Source organism: Eublepharis macularius, chromosome 17 (genome assembly GCF_028583425.1).
Source record: "Eublepharis macularius isolate TG4126 chromosome 17, MPM_Emac_v1.0, whole genome shotgun sequence".
Taxonomy (NCBI): Eukaryota; Metazoa; Chordata; class Lepidosauria; order Squamata; family Eublepharidae; genus Eublepharis; species Eublepharis macularius.
The window spans coordinates 30,151,431-30,169,823 of record NC_072806.1 but is presented as its reverse complement, the minus strand read 5'-3'; the positions used below and the strand labels follow the sequence as shown (position 1 = coordinate 30,169,823).

The 18,393-nt window shown below is 46.0% G+C and overlaps 1 protein-coding gene across 10 annotated transcripts in view; it reads left to right on the top strand.

Moving 5' to 3' along the window:
- The window catches only part of NCOR1 (nuclear receptor corepressor 1), a 122,501-nt gene that overhangs the window by 94,140 nt on the left and 9,968 nt on the right, over positions 1 to 18,393 (top strand). For 8 of the 10 annotated variants that reach the window (XM_055001560.1, XM_055001556.1, XM_055001553.1 and 5 more), the window contains exons 33-43: positions 1,532 to 1,756; positions 2,351 to 2,557; positions 2,646 to 2,795; positions 4,386 to 4,559; positions 5,100 to 5,265; positions 7,751 to 8,253; positions 9,298 to 9,429; positions 10,604 to 10,749; positions 11,498 to 11,721; positions 12,887 to 13,024; positions 15,143 to 15,285. In XM_055001560.1, the coding sequence (XP_054857535.1) occupies positions 1,532 to 1,756; positions 2,351 to 2,557; positions 2,646 to 2,795; positions 4,386 to 4,559; positions 5,100 to 5,265; positions 7,751 to 8,253; positions 9,298 to 9,429; positions 10,604 to 10,749; positions 11,498 to 11,721; positions 12,887 to 13,024; positions 15,143 to 15,285 (2,208 nt within the window). The remainder of the gene's footprint in view (positions 1 to 1,531; positions 1,757 to 2,350; positions 2,558 to 2,645; positions 2,796 to 4,385; positions 4,560 to 5,099; positions 5,266 to 7,750; positions 8,254 to 9,297; positions 9,430 to 10,603; positions 10,750 to 11,497; positions 11,722 to 12,886; positions 13,025 to 15,142; positions 15,286 to 18,393) is intronic. The other 2 variants (XM_055001554.1, XM_055001559.1) reach the window with 2 other exon arrangements.

Sequence of the window (18,393 nt, the reverse complement as noted above, 5' to 3'; positions counted from 1 at the left end):
AGCTCACTGCAGTAATCTAATCTAGATGTTACCAAGGCATGTATCACAATGGCAAGATATTTCCTGGCTAGGAAACCCACAGAGTGGCAGACTGCAAGCGGGGCTGGAGTGGGTTCTCTCTGAAGTTAGTTGAAGGAGATGGAGCTTCCTGTGTGGCAGATGAAGGAATGCACTGTCCACTGATTAGGCAAGGGCAGGAGCCTGGCTTCTGCATTCTTATACTTGGCCTAGCTGATCCAGGAGCCTTATTCTGCCTGCGCTTGTGGCCACGGTTACGTTGGAATGCTGCCAATCCATTGACAAATCATATGTCGATTCCTCCACATGTTGCGTGATTGGCAAAATACTGTCAAACGTTCCATGAAGTCAAGGATTCCCTTTCACAAATGGTGGGCTGCCTGCCTTTTTAATTGCAGCATAATGGCATCTAGTGGCAAAGGTGAGGGGGAGCGCTCTTTGCTGGCCATGCCAAAATCAGGGGTGTTCCCCCCCCCACCTCCAGTTCAGGCATATCCACCACCTGCTGAGTATTCCAGCAGAAACTTGCTTCAAGAACAGACTTTTGTCTTGGGGATTGCCATGTGTGGCTGTTTAAAATTTCCTGGATGTTTTAAAAGGTTGTGTTTGGGGGTCAAGATAGAAGCCGGGATGAATTGTTCAGTCTTGTGCATATTACTGTATCTGGACCATGGGTAAGAATTTGGCTGATTTGCAAATTAATGCTTTTGTGGTTGGCTTGTGTATCTTTCTTGAGCTCTGTTTATGGCCTGGATCGAATGGGTCCATTGGCAAACGACAGCACTTACCCCAGGTGTAAAGACCTTTCCTCTGACACAGATCCCTTGCTCAGGGAAAAGCATTTGCTGTATATTCTCAGATCCCTAAGAATATAGCCCAGTGTGTTAAATAATTAACGGTGAGGCCAGTACATGACTGGTTATGCTACTGGATGACCCATGAAAGGAGGACTTGAACCCAGTCTTCCCATTCCCAGGTCTGGGCCTGTTATATTAAACTGGTTCTTTAGAAAAGACAAGTGCGTAGTGAGAAGATTCTTTATGAAAGAAAAGGACACTGATTTTGCAATTGGAGTGGCAGCTGGTATGGAGGGAGAAGAGAATCTGAGACATGGCGGCAGGAGTCAGGAACGTTTCCAGCATCAGGGAGGGTTTTTTTTTTTAAAGGTAAACTTAAAGTTCATGTAAGCTCAGTACTTACTGCTCTTGCCGGCAAACTTTAACTAGCAGCGACCAGCTGGCTGCAGAGGGAAGAACTGTGGGTCTCAATTTTCGTTGTGGCACTGAGTCACTCCAGAGGTGTTGCATCAGAGCGTAGGTTATTTTGGGGAGAAAGGAATGGACAGGCAAAGGTCAGTTCTCGCTAGCAACTCAAAGCCAGGAGATCTGGTTTGCAATTCTGAAAGCCCTCTCCCCCCGCCCCCAGCAGTGTCTCTGGTCTCCTTAGGACTAAAATAATCCACTTTGAAACATACCCCTGTAAACTGGTAGGCTTGACCACATTTCTTTTTCAGCCAGCATATCTTCTGGGAAGAGTGCCAACCATGAGAGGAAATCTACACTTACACCAACGCAGAGGGAGAGTGTCCCATCAAAATCTCCAGTACCAGGGGTGGATCCTGTGGTTGCGCACAGCCCCTTTGACCCCCACCACAGAGGTGCTACTCCTGAGGTCTACAGAAGCCACCTCCCTTCACACCTGGACCCTGCTATGCAGTTTCATAGGGCTCTGGATCCCGGTACATACTCTCCTTTCTCCTTCATGGGAATTGATGTGTGGTCCATACATGGCGACAGGCCCAGAGTTATGCCAGCTCTTGTGGGCTCAGTGAAAGTCGAAGGTTTTCTTGGGAACATTCTGTGCCTGCCCATTTAAGGGGAAGGTTGCCAGTGGATTGCAATCCTACAAGGGAAATTGGTCCGGACAAACTGCAAAGGCACCCAAGAATTCCTTCGAGCACAGTCTGAAAAATCCCAGCTTTAAATTTCAAGTTTCTAGAAGCGGGACAAAGACTCTCTAACTCAGGGGAAGGGGGATGAAACCAGCTTCCCCAGTTCAAAGGGTGAGAGCATCCTGCCACCTATAGTCTTCTAGTTTCCCTATCACCTCTGAGCACTAGCCAGGAAACTCAGTAACTGGTTTCCTGAATCCAGTAGCTCAGACTTAGGAGTTCTGATTGGCTGAATGTCCACCAAGGCGGTATGGTCCTAGTGCAGGCATTGTTGTTATCCAGAGAGCCTTTAGTGCTCAAGCTCCAAGTGGTTCTGCTCCACATATTATCCTTGTTTTCCTTTCTCTCCCTTCTCTCCCCCCCTCCCCACTGCTCCTGCAGCTACTGCCTACATGTTCCAGCGCCAACTCTCTCCCACGCCTGGATACCCAAGCCAGTACCAGCTCTATGCGATGGAAAACACCCGGCAGACCATCTTAAATGATTACATCACCTCCCAGCAGATGCAGGTCAACCTGCGCCCTGACATTGCCCGGGGGCTCTCTCCCCGGGAGCAAACGCTGGCACTTCCCTATGCAGGAGCAAGAGGTGAGTCTGCTTCACCTGGCCTGGGCTTTTTAGAACGAAGGCTGAATTAGCACCTGACACCACAACTTCCTTTTTCCTTTTCAATCAGGAATAATTGATCTGAACAGCATGGCTCCCACTATCTTAGTACCTCACCCTGGAGGAACAAGCACTCCCCCGATGGACAGAATTACGTACATCCCTGGAACGCAGCTTGCGTTCCCAACCCGACCCTACAACCCCCCCTCTATGTCCCCAGGTAAGGGCTGTCCTGCTCAGAAGTACTGAGTAAGAGCCACAGGGACATCCCTGCAAATGACGATGGGCTGTTAGCTGCACTGGGTTGGGCATCGAAAGTTTCCTCGACCCTGACAACAAAGGCTGGCCCCAGTGCTGCTAGGGAAGCTGGCGTCGTCTCCGCGAGGCATGTGGGCAAAATACAATCTGTAGGTAGAATGCATTCTGCTGTTGGTCACAATACATCATTGATTTGTGGCACTCACTGCAGCCAGTGATACGGGGCAGAAAATCTGCTGGCACTCTTATTTTTCCATGGAAAAAATTCTGCCCCACATATGTAAATTATAATCTGTTTACCTTTAGTTGTCGGGGCCACTGTATTGCCAGTCAGTCATGCCAAATGGGCTAAATGTGAATATGAAGTATGGATAACCCCTAGTGCTTGCATATGATGTATTTGCCTCTTTTTGCTAGCATTATTTAAATTATTTAAATTTAGATTGAAAAAATGTCCAATTCAAATTTTCCTGGAAAACCCACATCACAAACTATAGCACCGAATAGTTTGGGTGTGCTGGCCAAGCGGAAACCTCTGTGTTCGGAGGCACTGAACCTCAAATACCCAATCCGAGAGCCAAACCAAGGGAGGAGGTGCTCTGATTCATGAACTTTCCGGTGTTGAGGGACAAACTAAGTGGCAGATAATCTGTTTCCCCAGAGTAATCCTTACTTTCTGCAATTCACTTTCCTAGTGCATGTGAGAACCTTGTCGGTTTTCACCATTAAGCACCATTAAACAACTCGTAAAAACATTCCAGCCTCTTGATTTGATGTACACTCTCTCTGGGAGCAAGTCCTAAGAGTCAGTGACTCCACATGCATCCCCCTCCCCATGCATCCCCCTCCCCACTCAAGAATCTATTATCCTGAAAATCTCCAGTAGGTAGGATTCAAAATCAACTGTCTCGCCACCCCCCCCTCCTTTGGTAGGGGATGCCATCAGTTAGTTTATACATCCATTAATTAGCCTAAATGGAGGAGCCAGTCCCGTTCACGCCCCACTCATGAGCATCTGGCTCTCAACTGTGACAGCCCTCTGGCCCTGTTAGGCAGGGTTATTCCTGCAGGAAACTCCAAGCTGTTCACCTGACTTGGCTGGTTTCCGGACATCATTGCATTGCCTCCTAGGCCATCAGGGAAACCGTTTCTAAGAAGCAACAGCATGTTACCTTCTGCTGGAAAATTCTTGTTATGTGGAATGGTGGTCCATATATTTCATAAAGCCACGTACATACCTGTATGGCTAGCAAGTGGGCGTGGTGGGAAGCATTCTGGGATTTGTCTGTGTGTCTGAGGTTAATATCCTTCAAATTATGGGATGTATCTTCTCTCCATACTTAGTGTCCTTGCAGACATCCCCTCTCCTCTGGGAACCCTTGCAAGGTGAGGGACATTTGCCAAACTACAGTTCCAAGATTTCTTTGGGAGGAAGCTGTGATGGTGAAACTGGCATATAAAACCTGGATGGGTTTGTAGTGGAGATCTGCCTTTTGTTGCCAGTCTCTGCCTGCCACTGTTTCTCAAAGCATTTCTCCTATTTGTTTGGCAGGGCACCCTTCACATCTGGCAGCTTCTGCTGTTGCAAATGCTGAGAGAGAAAGGGAGCGTGAGAGGGAGAAGGAACGTGAACGGGAGAGAGAACGGGAGAGGGAGCGCGAGAGAGAGCGGGAACGGGAGAGGGAGAGAATAGCAGCTGTTCCCTCCGAGCTTTACCTTCGTCCAGGTGAGTGCCTGTTGCCGGAGATCTTTGTGAAGTGGAGCTGGCTGCTGCAAATACAACAAGGAGTTGTGTGAGTCAGAGAGGGGCAAATGCTTCTCCTTTCCTCCTCCCCCCTTTTTGAAGATGAAGGAAAGGAAGGGAAGAGTTTCCCATGCTCCTAAGAGCTCAGACATGCTAGTTTTGAATTAAAATTGGAGGCTACTGTGTACTTCTGCATGTAAGAATTCTTTCTGAGAGTCTGGACATGCCTTTCTAGCAGAAATAAAACAGCCCAGAGCTGTAGCTCATGCAGAGGCATAACAAGGAGCCTCCACTGAGAGTATTTCATTTGGGTGGTTCTGGATTGCCGAAGCAATTTGTCTCACAGCATTTGAGGTGGAGATGAGGTTGAATTAACCATCCTCAGCAGAAGGCAATTGAATGGTGGCATCACCATTCAGAATGCTGCATCTTGCAGAAGCGCTTCTCTCTTCCTCCTCCTGTGTAGATGGATGTTTTAGGCTTGTGAAATGGCTTTAAATATTTCATTTGCTCTTCCTCCAGGCGCTGAGCAGCCAGGGAGACCTGGAAGCCATGGCTACGTCCGCTCACCCTCCCCTTCGGTCAGGAGCCAAGAGAATATCTTGCAGCAGAGGCCCAGCATTTTCCAGGGATCCAATGGAACGAGTGTGATCACCCCTCTGGATCCTGCTGCCCAGTTACGCATCATGTACGGTTTGAGTGCTTGCCCCAGAGTCTGCCACAGCATGCTGCTTGCAGATTCATTTCTTGACTTAACAAAGAGAAACTGTTTTGAGAGATCCCTGCGGTGGACAGAGCACGTGCTTTGCCTTCAGATGGTCCCTGGGCCCATCCCAGGCATTTCTATTTAAGAGGGATCCTTGAATGACCAAGGCAGGGAGAGACAATTGTCTGAGACTTTGGAAAACTATTCCGTAGGCTTTGTAGACAGCTGAGAGCTAAATGGGCCGATGGTTGTATTTGAATAAGGCTGTTGTTTTTCAAAGAGGGGCCTTGTCTGTCTCTTGGTCTTCATAGGGGGTATAACCAGAGTATTTCCTCTTAGAATAACTGTTAAGTACACTTTGGATACTTGTAGTTGAATTGGGCTTGGAGATTGTTTCCATCAAAGCCGAGGACATGCGTCACATAGAGCTGTTGCATGATTAAAGAAGTTATCAGTTGAATGCCAGGGTTTTAATCAGTTAATGATAGTTGCAAAAATGTGCAGATGGTCCATAGATTCCCCTCAGCTTTCATGGCAAGCCCAGCTACATAGGATGGTTACAGCTGGTCCTGCACCAGAGGTATTAACTCAGGGCTGGGAAATTTCTGGAGATTTTAGGGGTGGATCCTGGGGAGGGTGGGATTTGTGGAGGGGAGGGTATAATGCCATAGAGATTACTTTCCAAAGCAGTCATTTTCTTCAGGAAAACTGATCTTTGTCACCGGGTAAACAGTTGTAATTCTGAGAGAGCTCCAGACCCCACCTGGAGTTTGGCAACCCTATCCTGTATGCTTGCTGGAACGGCTGTTTCTCCTAGACTAGCTGTGGCCCTCATAGAACAGGCGGAACACCAGAAAGCTGGACAGGGAAAGATGGTTTTAACGTCCCACACTCTCTAGTAGCCACTGCTATGCCAAGAATTGCTCCTGGAGCCATGCTTCATCCAAAACCCTGCTCTTGTATATTGGTTTCATCTATTGGAAATCTGATAATTAGAAACTGATTTTCAGAGATCAAAAAGCTGGGGGTGTTCTTCTTTCAAATAAATTCCTATGGAGAAAAAGAATGCATGTTCTTGGCTTTAGGAGATGCCTGCACCAGAGATGGGCGTGGGCTGGGAAAATGGTGGTTCGTGGTTCATAAAAAGCGACGAACCACCATGAATTTGATGTATTGTCGAAGGCTTTCACGGCCGGAGAACGATGGCTGTTGTGGGTTTTCCGGGCTATATTGCCGTGGTCTTGGCATTGTAGTTCCTGACGTTTCGCCAGCAGCTGTGGCTGGCATCTTCAGAGGTGACACCTCTGAAGATGCCAGCCACAGCTGCTGGCGCAACGTCAGGAACTACAATGCCAAGACCACGGCAATACAGCCCGGAAAACCCACAACAGCCACCATGAATTTGCCCAGTTTGCAAACCAGTTTGTTTGGTTTGTGGTTTATCACTTGGGGCAACCACAGCACTTTTCTAGCTGTTTGCATTTGCAAACAGCAAGAAACGTTTCAGACTTCCCACCCCCTCCTCCCCCTCCCATCCAGTGAAAAAAGCAGGGTGGGAATTTTGAAAGCAACACTGTTTTTGCTGCTTGCAAGCCTGCTGCTTTTCAGCTCATGAGAGGGGGATCCCCCATCAGCTGAAAAATGCTGCCAGCATTTAAAAGCAGCTCCCATCAGCTGAAAAAAGCTGCTTTCAAACACCAGTGGCTTTTTTCAGCTGACAGAACCAGTTTGATATAGTGGTTAAGAGCACATGACTCTAATCTGGAGACCCAGGTTTGATTCTCGATTCTTCCGCCTGAAGCCAGCTGGGTGACCTTTGGTCAGTCACAGCTCTTCCAGAGCTCTGTCAGCTCCACCCACCTCATAGGGTGTTTCTTGTGGGGATAATAATAACATACTTTGTAAACTGCTCTGAGCGGGCATTAAGTTGTCCTGAAGGGTGGTATATAAATCGAATGTTGTTGTTGTTGTTGTTGTTGTTAAGGGGGCTTTCCCTCCCCTCAGCTGAAAAAGCTGCTTTCAAACACTGGCTGCTTTTTTCAGCTGAAGGGAGGATCAGCTTTTAAAAACTGTTTTCAAACCCCTCAGCTGAAAAAAGCGGGGGGCGTTTGAAAGCAGCAACACTTTTCTTGCGTGACAAGAAAAGTGTTGCTACTTTCAAATGCTGGCAGCTTTTTTCAGCTGACAGGAGGAGGATCCCCCTCCCCTTAGCTGAAAAAAGCTGCTTTCAAAGCCCGCCACTTTGAAAACTGGGGAGGTGGAAGAGCTGCGCAAGAAAAGTATTCTTGCTTTCAAACATGCCGGCAGCTTTTTTCAGTGTAACAAAAAACCTGGGAATGCCTCTCCCAAGATGATGGTAGAATAAGAGTGAAGTAAGGGTTGTCTGTGAAGCTCTGTGACTGCTGAAAGTGCTCTAGAAATGCAATGATGGTCAAGTACCCTGAGCTGTTCCCCATTTTGCCAACAGGCAGCTCCCTCCTGGTGCCCCCTCCATAACCCAGGGCTTGCCTGCTTCACGATTCAATACAGCTGCTGACGCATTGGCTGCTCTGGTGGATGCAGCTGCCTCTGCCCCCCAAATGGAAGTTGCTAAGGCAAAAGAGAGCAAGCACGATGGGAGCCGGATCGAAGAGAACCCGGGGCGTCGGTCAGCAGTGGTTAGCGAACAGCAGCAGATGGAACAGAAAGTGCTAGAGGCAGAGAAGAGGGGGCCTCCAGGACCGTACACGTCATCGTCATCTGCCTTTTCCAGCAGCAAGCCTCAGAGCCAGTCGTCTTCAGCAATCTACTCGGAAGCTGGGAAGGACAAAGGTCCCCCCTCCATATCCAAGTACGAGGAGGAGCTGCGGACCCGTGGGAAGACCACCATCACAGCTGCAAACTTCATTGATGTGATCATCACGCGGCAGATTGCCTCCGACAAGGATGCTCGGGATCGTGGCTCCCAGAGCTCGGACTCTTCCAGCAGTCGTATGTTTGCTTTCCCTGGCTTTCTGCTTCTTTAGCTTGGCAGCAGTTTGAGGGGAGGCCCAATGAGGGTGTCTCCTCACACTGTTGCTCCTCCTCGAGTTTGGCGATGAGCTTAGGGCTGTTGATAACCACTGCAGTCTACTTCCTTCTTGCAACAAATATGCTGTTCACTGACACATTATGGCCCCCTTCATATTCTGGTGCTCCCTCTGCCTTCCATTGCTGCTTAGTGGCCCTGTACAAGCTCTCCCCAGCTCCTAGCTATGGCTGGTGAAAGGAGAGCACATGAGACATAATAAGGGCAACTGTGCAACTTTGCCAAGTTTTGTATGCTGGCTGCAGAATATAATTTCTTTTTCTTAAACAGAGACTTCCCTATAACGACTGCTGAATGTGTACCACCCTGCATCTTTTAAAAATGTTTTGCCCAGGAAGTTCAACTTCTGGTAGCCTGAACAAATTAGGCAAATAGAACACATTTGCATAATTTCTTGGCCTTTTTTTGCATGACTTGTCATTTTTTAAAACACTTTTGCCTTTATGAGGAAGGGCAGTGAGTCTTGGCCTGAACCAACAGCAGCGTAGCTAGCACCCACCTATCTGCCCTTATAGCAGGTATTACTCAAGACCTTCAAGCCTATATGTTAAAAAAAGACAGCTTTTTTTGTACCCAAGGCAAACTTTTTCTATTTTTCTACAGAAGCATCATGTACACAGAAACCCACCCATGAAACTTTATGAACAAAGTTAATTACTTGGGTGGGAGGGACCTTGGAAAATTAGGAAAGCGATCTAGGTCTGCAGTTCACTTTGCAAAAATTAATTGGCCAAAGATAAGTTTGAAGTTAATATAAACTTCAAATTGGCCATCTAGCTCACGTGTGGATAGTTGCATTTGAGCTGTGGTCTGAAGTAGAAAAGGAAATGTTCTGTGCAGGTTTACTCAGAAATGAGGACCACTCCATTCAGTGTACTAAGCAAGTAAATTGAAAAAAAATACTGAATCCTCTTCAATGACCCCTCCATCTTTCTGTATCTGTGCAGTCTCTTCCTCCCACCGATATGAACCACCCCGAGACACCATTGAAGTGATTAGTCCCGCAAACTCGCCAATCCCTTCTCAGGAGAAGATTCCACCTTACCAGCAGGAGGCTCCCAAAATGACCCAGACAGAAAGTAAGTTTAGTTGTTCTGTTCTTCCACTACCACCCAAGCTGCAAAAAGTTATGCAGGAGAGCAATCTCTTTGACATTTGCAAAGCGAGCCTAAGACATTTTGGTATAGAAAATTAAGGTGCATCCAATAAATGACGGTGCATACAGTCAGTAACTTAGACCTGATGCCTAAATGAAACTTGCCTTTTCAGGGGAACTATATCTCTTAGTATCAGATGCTAAGGAAAGTTGGCTGGACCTGGGACCCCTCTGCTGTGGGATGTTTTGATCTGTTGGAGTGATCATGTGAAAGAGAGGCAAAAATATATGGCAGTGCGCATACAGGAACAAAGGAGAGACACTGGAAAGAAGCAAATACTCTGTAGGGAGGATGGCACCCAAAGGGAACATTGGGCAAGGTTAATGTCAGAAGGCTGAAAGCCCCAGTGGGGGAACTGGCATGCTATATTTCAGAAGCCTGATGCAGCAGCAAGAATCAATGGGATGCAATTTCCCATTGGTATAAGCTCTGTAGAAGAAAAAGCAGGAAATGACATATTGGAGTGAGTGGCGCTCTGTCTGCCAAAGGGATCTGATAGTTCAGGAGGGTACAGACTGTCCTCTACAGAATCTCTGAAGATGGAAATATCTGGCCCCAGAAATAATGTAGAATCACAGTCATGCTGCCATCCCCTTGGTCTAAAACTGTGCAGGTGATCTTAAAATGGAGAAAGAAATCATAGAGGCTTAATCCCACTATGAGAGTGTGAGAGATGCTCTGAATATAATAATGGAAGCTCCATATCCATAGTGTACCTTTTGAGTACCACTTGAGGGGGAGACAGTAGAAGAACAGAAGAAGATCTATTTTAATAACTGGATATATGAAGGCATGCCCAAAGACGTTCAATATGTATAATTTGGTAAAACAATTATTTTAGAATTATATGTGAACCATCTTTTTCTTCCACATCTGTGCATTTTGTGGAGGGAAAAACTTTTGCGTTCCTATTGAGCCACTTCCACTTGATGCTGGAGTGGCTCATCAAAGACTGCCCTTGGCCACTTGCTTTCATTAACACAACTTCAGGTTCTGCTTGGCCACTGTTTGGGATGCTGGGGTGGATGGATCCTTTGTCTCATTCAGCAAAGCAGCTCTGCAGAACAGTGTTTTCCTTTTCCCGTATGTTGACCAGGAGACCGTCAGTATGAGGGGCCGATTCATCCTTACAGGCCACCGCATGATTCACCGTCGCCGCAGCCACCCCCTTCCTCCCAGGCAGATGGGATGGGACCCGTGCCACGAACTCACCGGCTGATCACTCTTGCTGATCACATCTGTGTAAGTCTTTATCCTCAGGTGGGTTGGGGGTCCAAAGTCTTGGACTTGTTCTGAAGGGACTCGAGTGAAAAAAGTAAGGAAAAACACATTTTGTATGTTAACCTGAGGAATTTTAAGTTATGAACTACACAGATACAGGTCTTGATTACCTCACAGATACAATGTTCTGCTCTAAGGGAACTCAAAATCTGTGCTCAAAGTTTTACTGTTTGATTTGTGCACATTAGCAGTGTTAGAGGAACGTGAATGGTGGCGGGGGGCAGGGGGGACATAGTCTAGCAAGACGGGCATGTTCAACCCTTGAATGCATTGACACTTTTCTTTTTTTTCCTTTAGACTGTGGTCATGTATTTTCACATACTTAAAAAAACCAAAAAAAACCAAGAACATGTAGAAGTTCAAATTTTGTGCCTAAATTTACCCCAAATTCAGTACATTCAGATCTAAGAAAATACCAGCTCTGTTCTGGAATTCACGTACACAAACAGTCAAAAGCAAAACCTAAAAGTGACTGCTTTTGTTTCATCAATAAGCTCAGTTCGCACCGTTTTTGTCCACTTCCTCTCTGCCACTGCACCCAAATCAGTTTACAGTTCAAAAGTATTTACCTGCAATTCAGTGGGCAAAACCCACGTACATTTCTCTGGACACCAGTTTGCGGCCTTAAGTGTTAACTGAATTTTGGGTAGTGACGGATGAGTGTTTCATAGGACTGTTTTGTTGTTTGTTCCTGTTCTCCTCTCTCCAGCAAATCATTACACAGGATTTTGCTCGAAGCCAGGCTTCTACACAGCCATCTCTCCAGCCTCCCACTAGCACATTCCAAACCTCTGCTCCCACTAACGTCACCACATCAAATCGGGTGAAAACCTCAAACCGCTACAGCCCTGAAGCGCAGATGCAGCCTGGCCCCCACCAGCGCCCGGGTGCCCGAGTGTCCCCAGAAAACCTCTCTGACAAAGGCAGGGGAAGGTAATGCTAGAATGGATTTATGCCCTTTTTCCTTCCCACCGGTGATGTGAATGAGCCTGCGGAATTTTCAGGCCTTTTGTGCCCTCCCCCTGCTTAGTAACGAAAGGCTTCTGTTTCGTAGCAAACCTGTCTTAGCATTCAAAGTACAAATTCTAGTTTGCTTTGTTCCCCCTGTTCTAGGATTTCAAAGTTTGGTTTAGAGGGGACAGAGGATGAATACTTTGATTTAGACATTAGAAGCAATCTGTAGCTTTATGCTGAGGTGGAATTGCTGAACTATGTGGGGGAGTGTGTGTGGATTCAAGAGGGTCTCCCGCAGTTTAATTATGTAACGACCCACTGTTGCCAGTCATTGCACCTGGAGCCTGCTGTTGCTGGCTCAGGATGGAGATTGTTCTCTATCTTTCCTTGTGTGTTTATATCTCACCATTTTGAGTATACTCAGGGTATCTTATAGCAGCATGTTCAGTCATGATACAGTAATAGGGAGTTTAGTAAAGTGGCAGTAACGGAAACCATTTCAGAATATTAGCTTTTTCAGTTGTCTTGGGTACCTCTTTTCCAGAAGACCTGGAGAGAGTAATATTGTCTTGCTTGTTCTGGTAACCAGTGCAAATGTACTAGTGGGCCTTGTTTAAGCCTGGCTAAGAGCAAAAGAGAAGCGCATGGAATCCTGCACTTCCTCCCTCTCCAGAATTTCTCTTTGCACATTTCCAGCCCTGCTAAATCAGCCTGCAGGCTAACCGGAGTTCTAACTACGATTTCCTAATCCAGCAGGCTTCCGGGCCTTGGTTAAAAGCGGGGAGAATTTGCCTCAGAGAGATTGGCAATACCCCAGTCTCTCAACCATGGCTGAAGGATCTGCCCCACGCCCAAAAGACTAGCCTGTGGTCTCAGGTGCCTCCCTTCCCTGGAACACAGAGTAGGGGTCTACCAGGTATTCACAACATGCTTATGTGGGATACTGTCTGTTTTGGAACCTCTCTCATGAGATAGCTATCCTAACATCTCCCCAAGGAACGAGATCCCAAAGACCTTCCCACCCAATTTAACTTGAATTGATTTCACCTGCAGTTGGAAAATACTGAGAGGAGGGATAGCATGCGTGTGTGAATTTGCATCAATCCTGCCAGCCCTTCTGCAGTCTCGTGTTTCAACCTTTTAGGCTTGGAAAGTCCCCTGAGAGAAGCCACCTTTCTTCGGAGTCTTACGAGCCGATCTCACCACCTCAGGCCCCAGCTGTGCATGACAAGCAGGATGCCCTCTTGTTGCTCTCCCAAAGATCTGAGCCTTCGGAACAGAGGTGCTGTACCAAAGCTTCAGAAACATCTTGCTCATGTGCTTACATGTGGGTCGTATCAATGTTGTTAAGGTTGTTCGTGTGTGACTCAGATATGAAATCTAGTATGTGTATCAACAACAACAACATTCGATTTATATACCGCCCTTCAGGATAACTTAATGCCCACTCAGAGCAGTTTACAAAGTGTGTCATTATTATCCCCACAACAATAATCACCCTGTGAGGTGGGAGGGGCTGAGAGAGCTCCAGAGAGCCATGACTAGCCCAAGGTCACCCAGCTGGCTTCAAGTGGAGAAGTGTGGAATCAAACCCGGTTCTCCAGATTAGAGTCCCGCGTTCTTAACCACTACGCCAAACTGGCTCTCACTAGTTTGAGAGCTGGCTCTCATCCAAGCTATCAGAAGAGTAGAAAAATCTATGAAAGTTGCACATCTGGATGTCTTGTGGAGGTTCTGGATTAAAATGGAGTGTTGCAGCACTTCAAAGTCAAATTGTTTTATCAAAGCAGAGAGAGCCCGTGGAAGTGTCTGCTTTTATCTGTTTGTCTTCAAGGTGTTGCACAACTCCTTGTTGTGTTTGCTGCAACAGGCTGGCCCAGGGATCCTGGGGGGGGTGCTCAAAATTGACTCATAAGTGACATAGACATGCAGAGCTGCAACAGTTGTTGGCCAAGGTACCCTGATTTAGTAGAGAAATGGGAGGTCCCACAGGTGGCCCAAACTACCCCCGTACTTTTATGCAGGCACATGAGATGGAACTTGCCTCAGTGCACACACAATCTTTTTTGTACTAAAGCCTGACTGCATCTCCTGCAAAATGGGATGCATGAAGAGCATCCCAGTATCTTTAGGCACTTCCAAATCATCCAGAAAGCTGAGTCATAAGGAGAGCCAGTTTGGTGTAGTGGTTAAGAGCAGCAGGACTCTAATCTGGAGAACTGGATTTGATTCCCCACTCCTCCACTTGAAGCCAGCTGGGTGACCTGGGGTCAGTCACAGCTCTCTCAGCCCCACCCACCTCACAAGATGATTGTCGTTTGGATAATAACGCTCTTTGTAAACTGCTGTGAGTGGGTGTTAAGTTGTCGTGAAGGGCGGTATATAAATCGAGTATTGTTGCTATAGTCCAGGATCCACTGATCACAAGAAGACTAGAGCCAAAACTATGGACATAAAGCTTGCCTGGTGATAAAGAGTCCAGCATTCTGGTGGAGAGCAAGCTAAAGCTGCTTATAGGGTGGAATGTTAACTCGCTTCAACCAAGTGTGTGGTGTAGTATTTTGGTGAGGGGTGTAAGGTAGGGTAGAGTAGCCAGACCATGGCTGATTATGCACATGTTGGATAATGCACTTCCAAACCTCTTTAGAGATCATTTGGAACTGAATTTTTCGTGTGTGAAACAAAAAATCCACTTCCAAATGATTGCTAAAGTGCAATGAAAGTGCATTATCCAACATGTGCGGAATCAATCTCTTTGCCAGATGTCTTAAGGCTTGTAGGAAGATCCTTGGTCCTTAGAAACTCTTTCCTTAGAGGCCAGACATCTAAGTGTAGTATTTTACTGACAGACTGTTCCTTCCCCTTCCAACTTTTTTTGTAAATTTGGAAGAGTTGATTTGGGCAGGGCTCTTTTTCATCTGGAACACGGTGGAACGGAGATCTGGAACCTCTTGAAAATGGTCACATGGCTGGTGGCCCCGCCCCCTGATCTCCAGACAGAGGGGAGTTTAGATTGCCCTCCGCGCCGCTGGAGCGGAGTGGAGGGCAATCTGAACTCCCCTCTGTCTGGAGATCAGGGGGCGGGGCCACCAGCCATGTGACCATTTTCTCCAAGGACAACCCACTGAGTTCCACCACCTCTTTTCCCAAAAAAAAACTGCCCTGAATTTGGGGATCTGTCTTTCTAATTAGCTGCTGAATAGGAATCGTGTCATTGAAATAATTTGCATGTTGCATGTTGAACATGGCATTCAGTACCTATTTTGTGGAGTAGGCATGAAAAGAGAACACCTTTTAAAGATAATTAAATTAGTGTAGGGAGGGCGGGTGCTGCTGCACAGGCCTCCTCCCTTACATTTGTATTAATATCTTCCCTGGGGGCCTTCTTGGGTCTTGGCAGGACGGACTCTCGTTCTCCAGGGAGCATCAGCTACCTGCCTTCATTTTTCACCAAGCTTGAGAACACCTCGCCGATGGTGAAGTCCAAGAAACAGGAGATATTTCGTAAGTTGAACTCCAGTGGTGGAGGCGACTCTGAGATGGGTAAGAGGGGTTTTGCCTTCTTTATTTTTCCTTTTTTGTTTGTTTGTTTTGGTTGACTTCACAAAAATAATTCCCAGTCTGTGTGCTTGGAGCACACTAATTTGACACAAGAGAACTGCTAGTTTGGTGGCAGCAATAAACCAAATAATTAAAGTCTCGCACGATCTCTGCACGAGTCACTGATTTGACCTGCCAGTCACCCTCCTTTTGGGGTCAGTTACATCACTGCATCGGATGAGGCTGATTCATTCAACTGCTGCTGAGGCAGAGGTGGAACAAAATTATTGCTCACCTTCAAAGGAATCTATCTGTTGCATGTCTGTGCAAGTCACTGGCTCCTGCTGGAATTCTTGCAGTCAGGTATCCTGCCCAAAATATCACCCCTCTCAGAACGATAGGAACGGAATCTTCTGAGGATAGGTCATTGTGACTTCGCATTACACCCTCACACAAACTTTTCTTCAGAGCGTGAAAATGTCCCTCCAATTTTAGTTGAGAAAAAAATGTTTTACGATCGTCCAGTTCTTACGCTGCTACACTTTTAGATCTGATCTAATCCCAAAAGAGCGTGTGGTCAGGTTTTTTTCCTTTCCCCCATCCTTTGTCACTTCATAGTCCCTGTATTCTCCTGTCTACAGCAAGGGGCTCAATGGCTTTGGAGGGTTTCAGTATTCACCCCCCTCATCCCACCCTGTGCATATGCCTTGGAGGTTTTTGCAAAAAGGGCAGTGGAGTTGAACCTCCATTAAAGTGGAGGGAGGAATAGCATAATGCACATCCAAACCTAATGTAAGGGGAAAGTGTATGAGTAAGGCATCAGAGTCAGAGAGAGATGTAAAATTTCTGGAAGCTTTGGAGCTGTGATAAAAATGCAAACTTCATGTGAAATTTCAATTTGCCTAGTACTCCTTATCAGACCTAAACCAATGTTATTACTTTAACAACATAAAATGAATCATGTATAACTTTACCCAAATTGTACCATTTGTCACGTTTATGATGTTGAAAAGTATAAATGTCTTAGTTTTCTACAAGCAAAACTAAGGGGACTCTACCCAATCCAAAGGCCTAAAAGAGTTGCCAATGTTGTGCTGTCTGGTACATGCAAATCTTAGTTTTGTCTATGTGAGGGGTAGGAAAAAATAAAAACTGAAAATAGGAAACATACATTTTATAGAAGAGAAAAAGAAATGCTGTTTGAACAAGCGCTCTCTTCCAATCACAAGCAAGACTAATAGCATATTTGGAAACTGAAGTGAACTTCATAATAATGAAGTGCTTAATAGTATGTTGTCATTTTCCACATTATATTATATTGAAAATATTGTATATGTCTACTGCTTACTCACATTTTGAGTCAGTAAAACCTTATCTTAAAAAGCATTTCACTTGTTTCAAAAGAGAAAATATAGGAGATTTTCAGTGCTCCTTGAAATGTCCACTTTTGCTGTGTAGGGAAATTAGAAAAAGTCCTTTTTATGATGGTTTTTCCCCCCAGACTTTCATATCTCTAGCTGAGAACTTGAGAGTATTAATGCTAGTAGAGAACATGAAAAAAACCTCTGTCCCCCTTTACTAAAAACACAGATCTAGCCATGTTAGTCTGTAGTTGCAAAATAGAAAGAGTCCAGTAGCACCTTTAAGACTAACCAACTTTATTGTAGCATAAGCTTTCAAGAACCACAGCTCTCTTTGTCAGATGCATCGTCAGCTTTCGAGAACCACAGAATCTGACGAAGAGAGCTGTGGTTCTCAAAAACTGACAATGCATGTGACAAAGAGAGCTGTGGTTCTCGAATGCTTATGCTCCAATAAAGTTGGTTAGTCTTGAAGGTTCTACTGGACTGTTAACTTTTTTACTATAAACGATAATTCTTACCATGATTTCATTTTAACGTGAATATTAAATTCTCATTGCTGCTAACTGTGACTTTACTGTAGTCAGTTAGATGAGGGAAATGCTGTTAGCAGTTGTGCTCTTTTAACAACTGGGCTCATTTTTCTGGCTTTGGTGCACTTTGTGTCCCTGGCTTTAAGCCTTCACTGGCCAGAGCATGGTAACTTTTGGGAAAATGCTGTGATGATGGTTAACATGCAGGGGGGGGGGGGGACACTACCTCTGCAACATATCCCTGTAGGCTGGTAGAGTTGTTGAGTTGAGGCAACTGTAGGGGAGCGGGACTGGATAAAGTGGCTGTACACTGAAACCTTATTTAAGCTATGTGGCTTTTAAAGGGGAGTCAGGATACTGAAGAGTATAAGGATGTAATTCCCAAGGTACTGTGAGCTCAATATAAGCATATGCAGAGGAAGCTGCCTGCTGTATCTCTGCCTGATTTTACTGTTTTGGCATTAACTTTGCTTCCAGTTAGCCTCTGCCCAGAGGTGGGGGAGAAATGCAGATAATTTTGCTGTGTCCCTTTCTGTGGGCATGATTCAATTATGCAATCGCTCCCAAAGCCAAGAAATGACAGAATTATCTGCTCTCCATGTAGACTGTCCATGTCTCTGCCTGAATTACTGAACGGAAGCAAACGGTTGGATCAGTAACTCATTCAGAAAAGCAGCAGCTGTAATTTATTACTTATAAACTTTTTTTTAAATTGTGTATGTGTGCCAAGTATACTTTCCACTTCAATACAGTAAGAAAGGGTACCTCAACCACTAGACATTTCTAAAACCACCGCAGAGGGGGAAGATCAATGCAGCAGCCATGGTGAAGGGGCATCACGCTAAAAGGCTTGTCCACACCAGGAGGGTTAGGTAGGACCTGTTCAGTGAAGTGTTTGCATCAGCGCTAAGAACCCTGGAAGCAGGGTGCTAATCAGGGCAAGATCTGAAATGAAGGGTACGGTGAGCATGCACCTCGCAGTGCACTCAGGCCATGAGGACTACGGAACTTCCAAGCTCAGACTATCACCCAGACACCCGGTGAATCATGTGATTCGTGGTGCAATTACTGCTCTTATTAAGATGAGCTGGTGCAAATGTGCAGAGGCAACCCACCCAGCCCTTTTAAATTAAGTTTTATTTCCCTATTCTCCTTTAGTGCCCCTCCCAAGCAAAAGCTAGGAGACTTTAATTGAGAGGGCTGGACTCTTTTCTCTG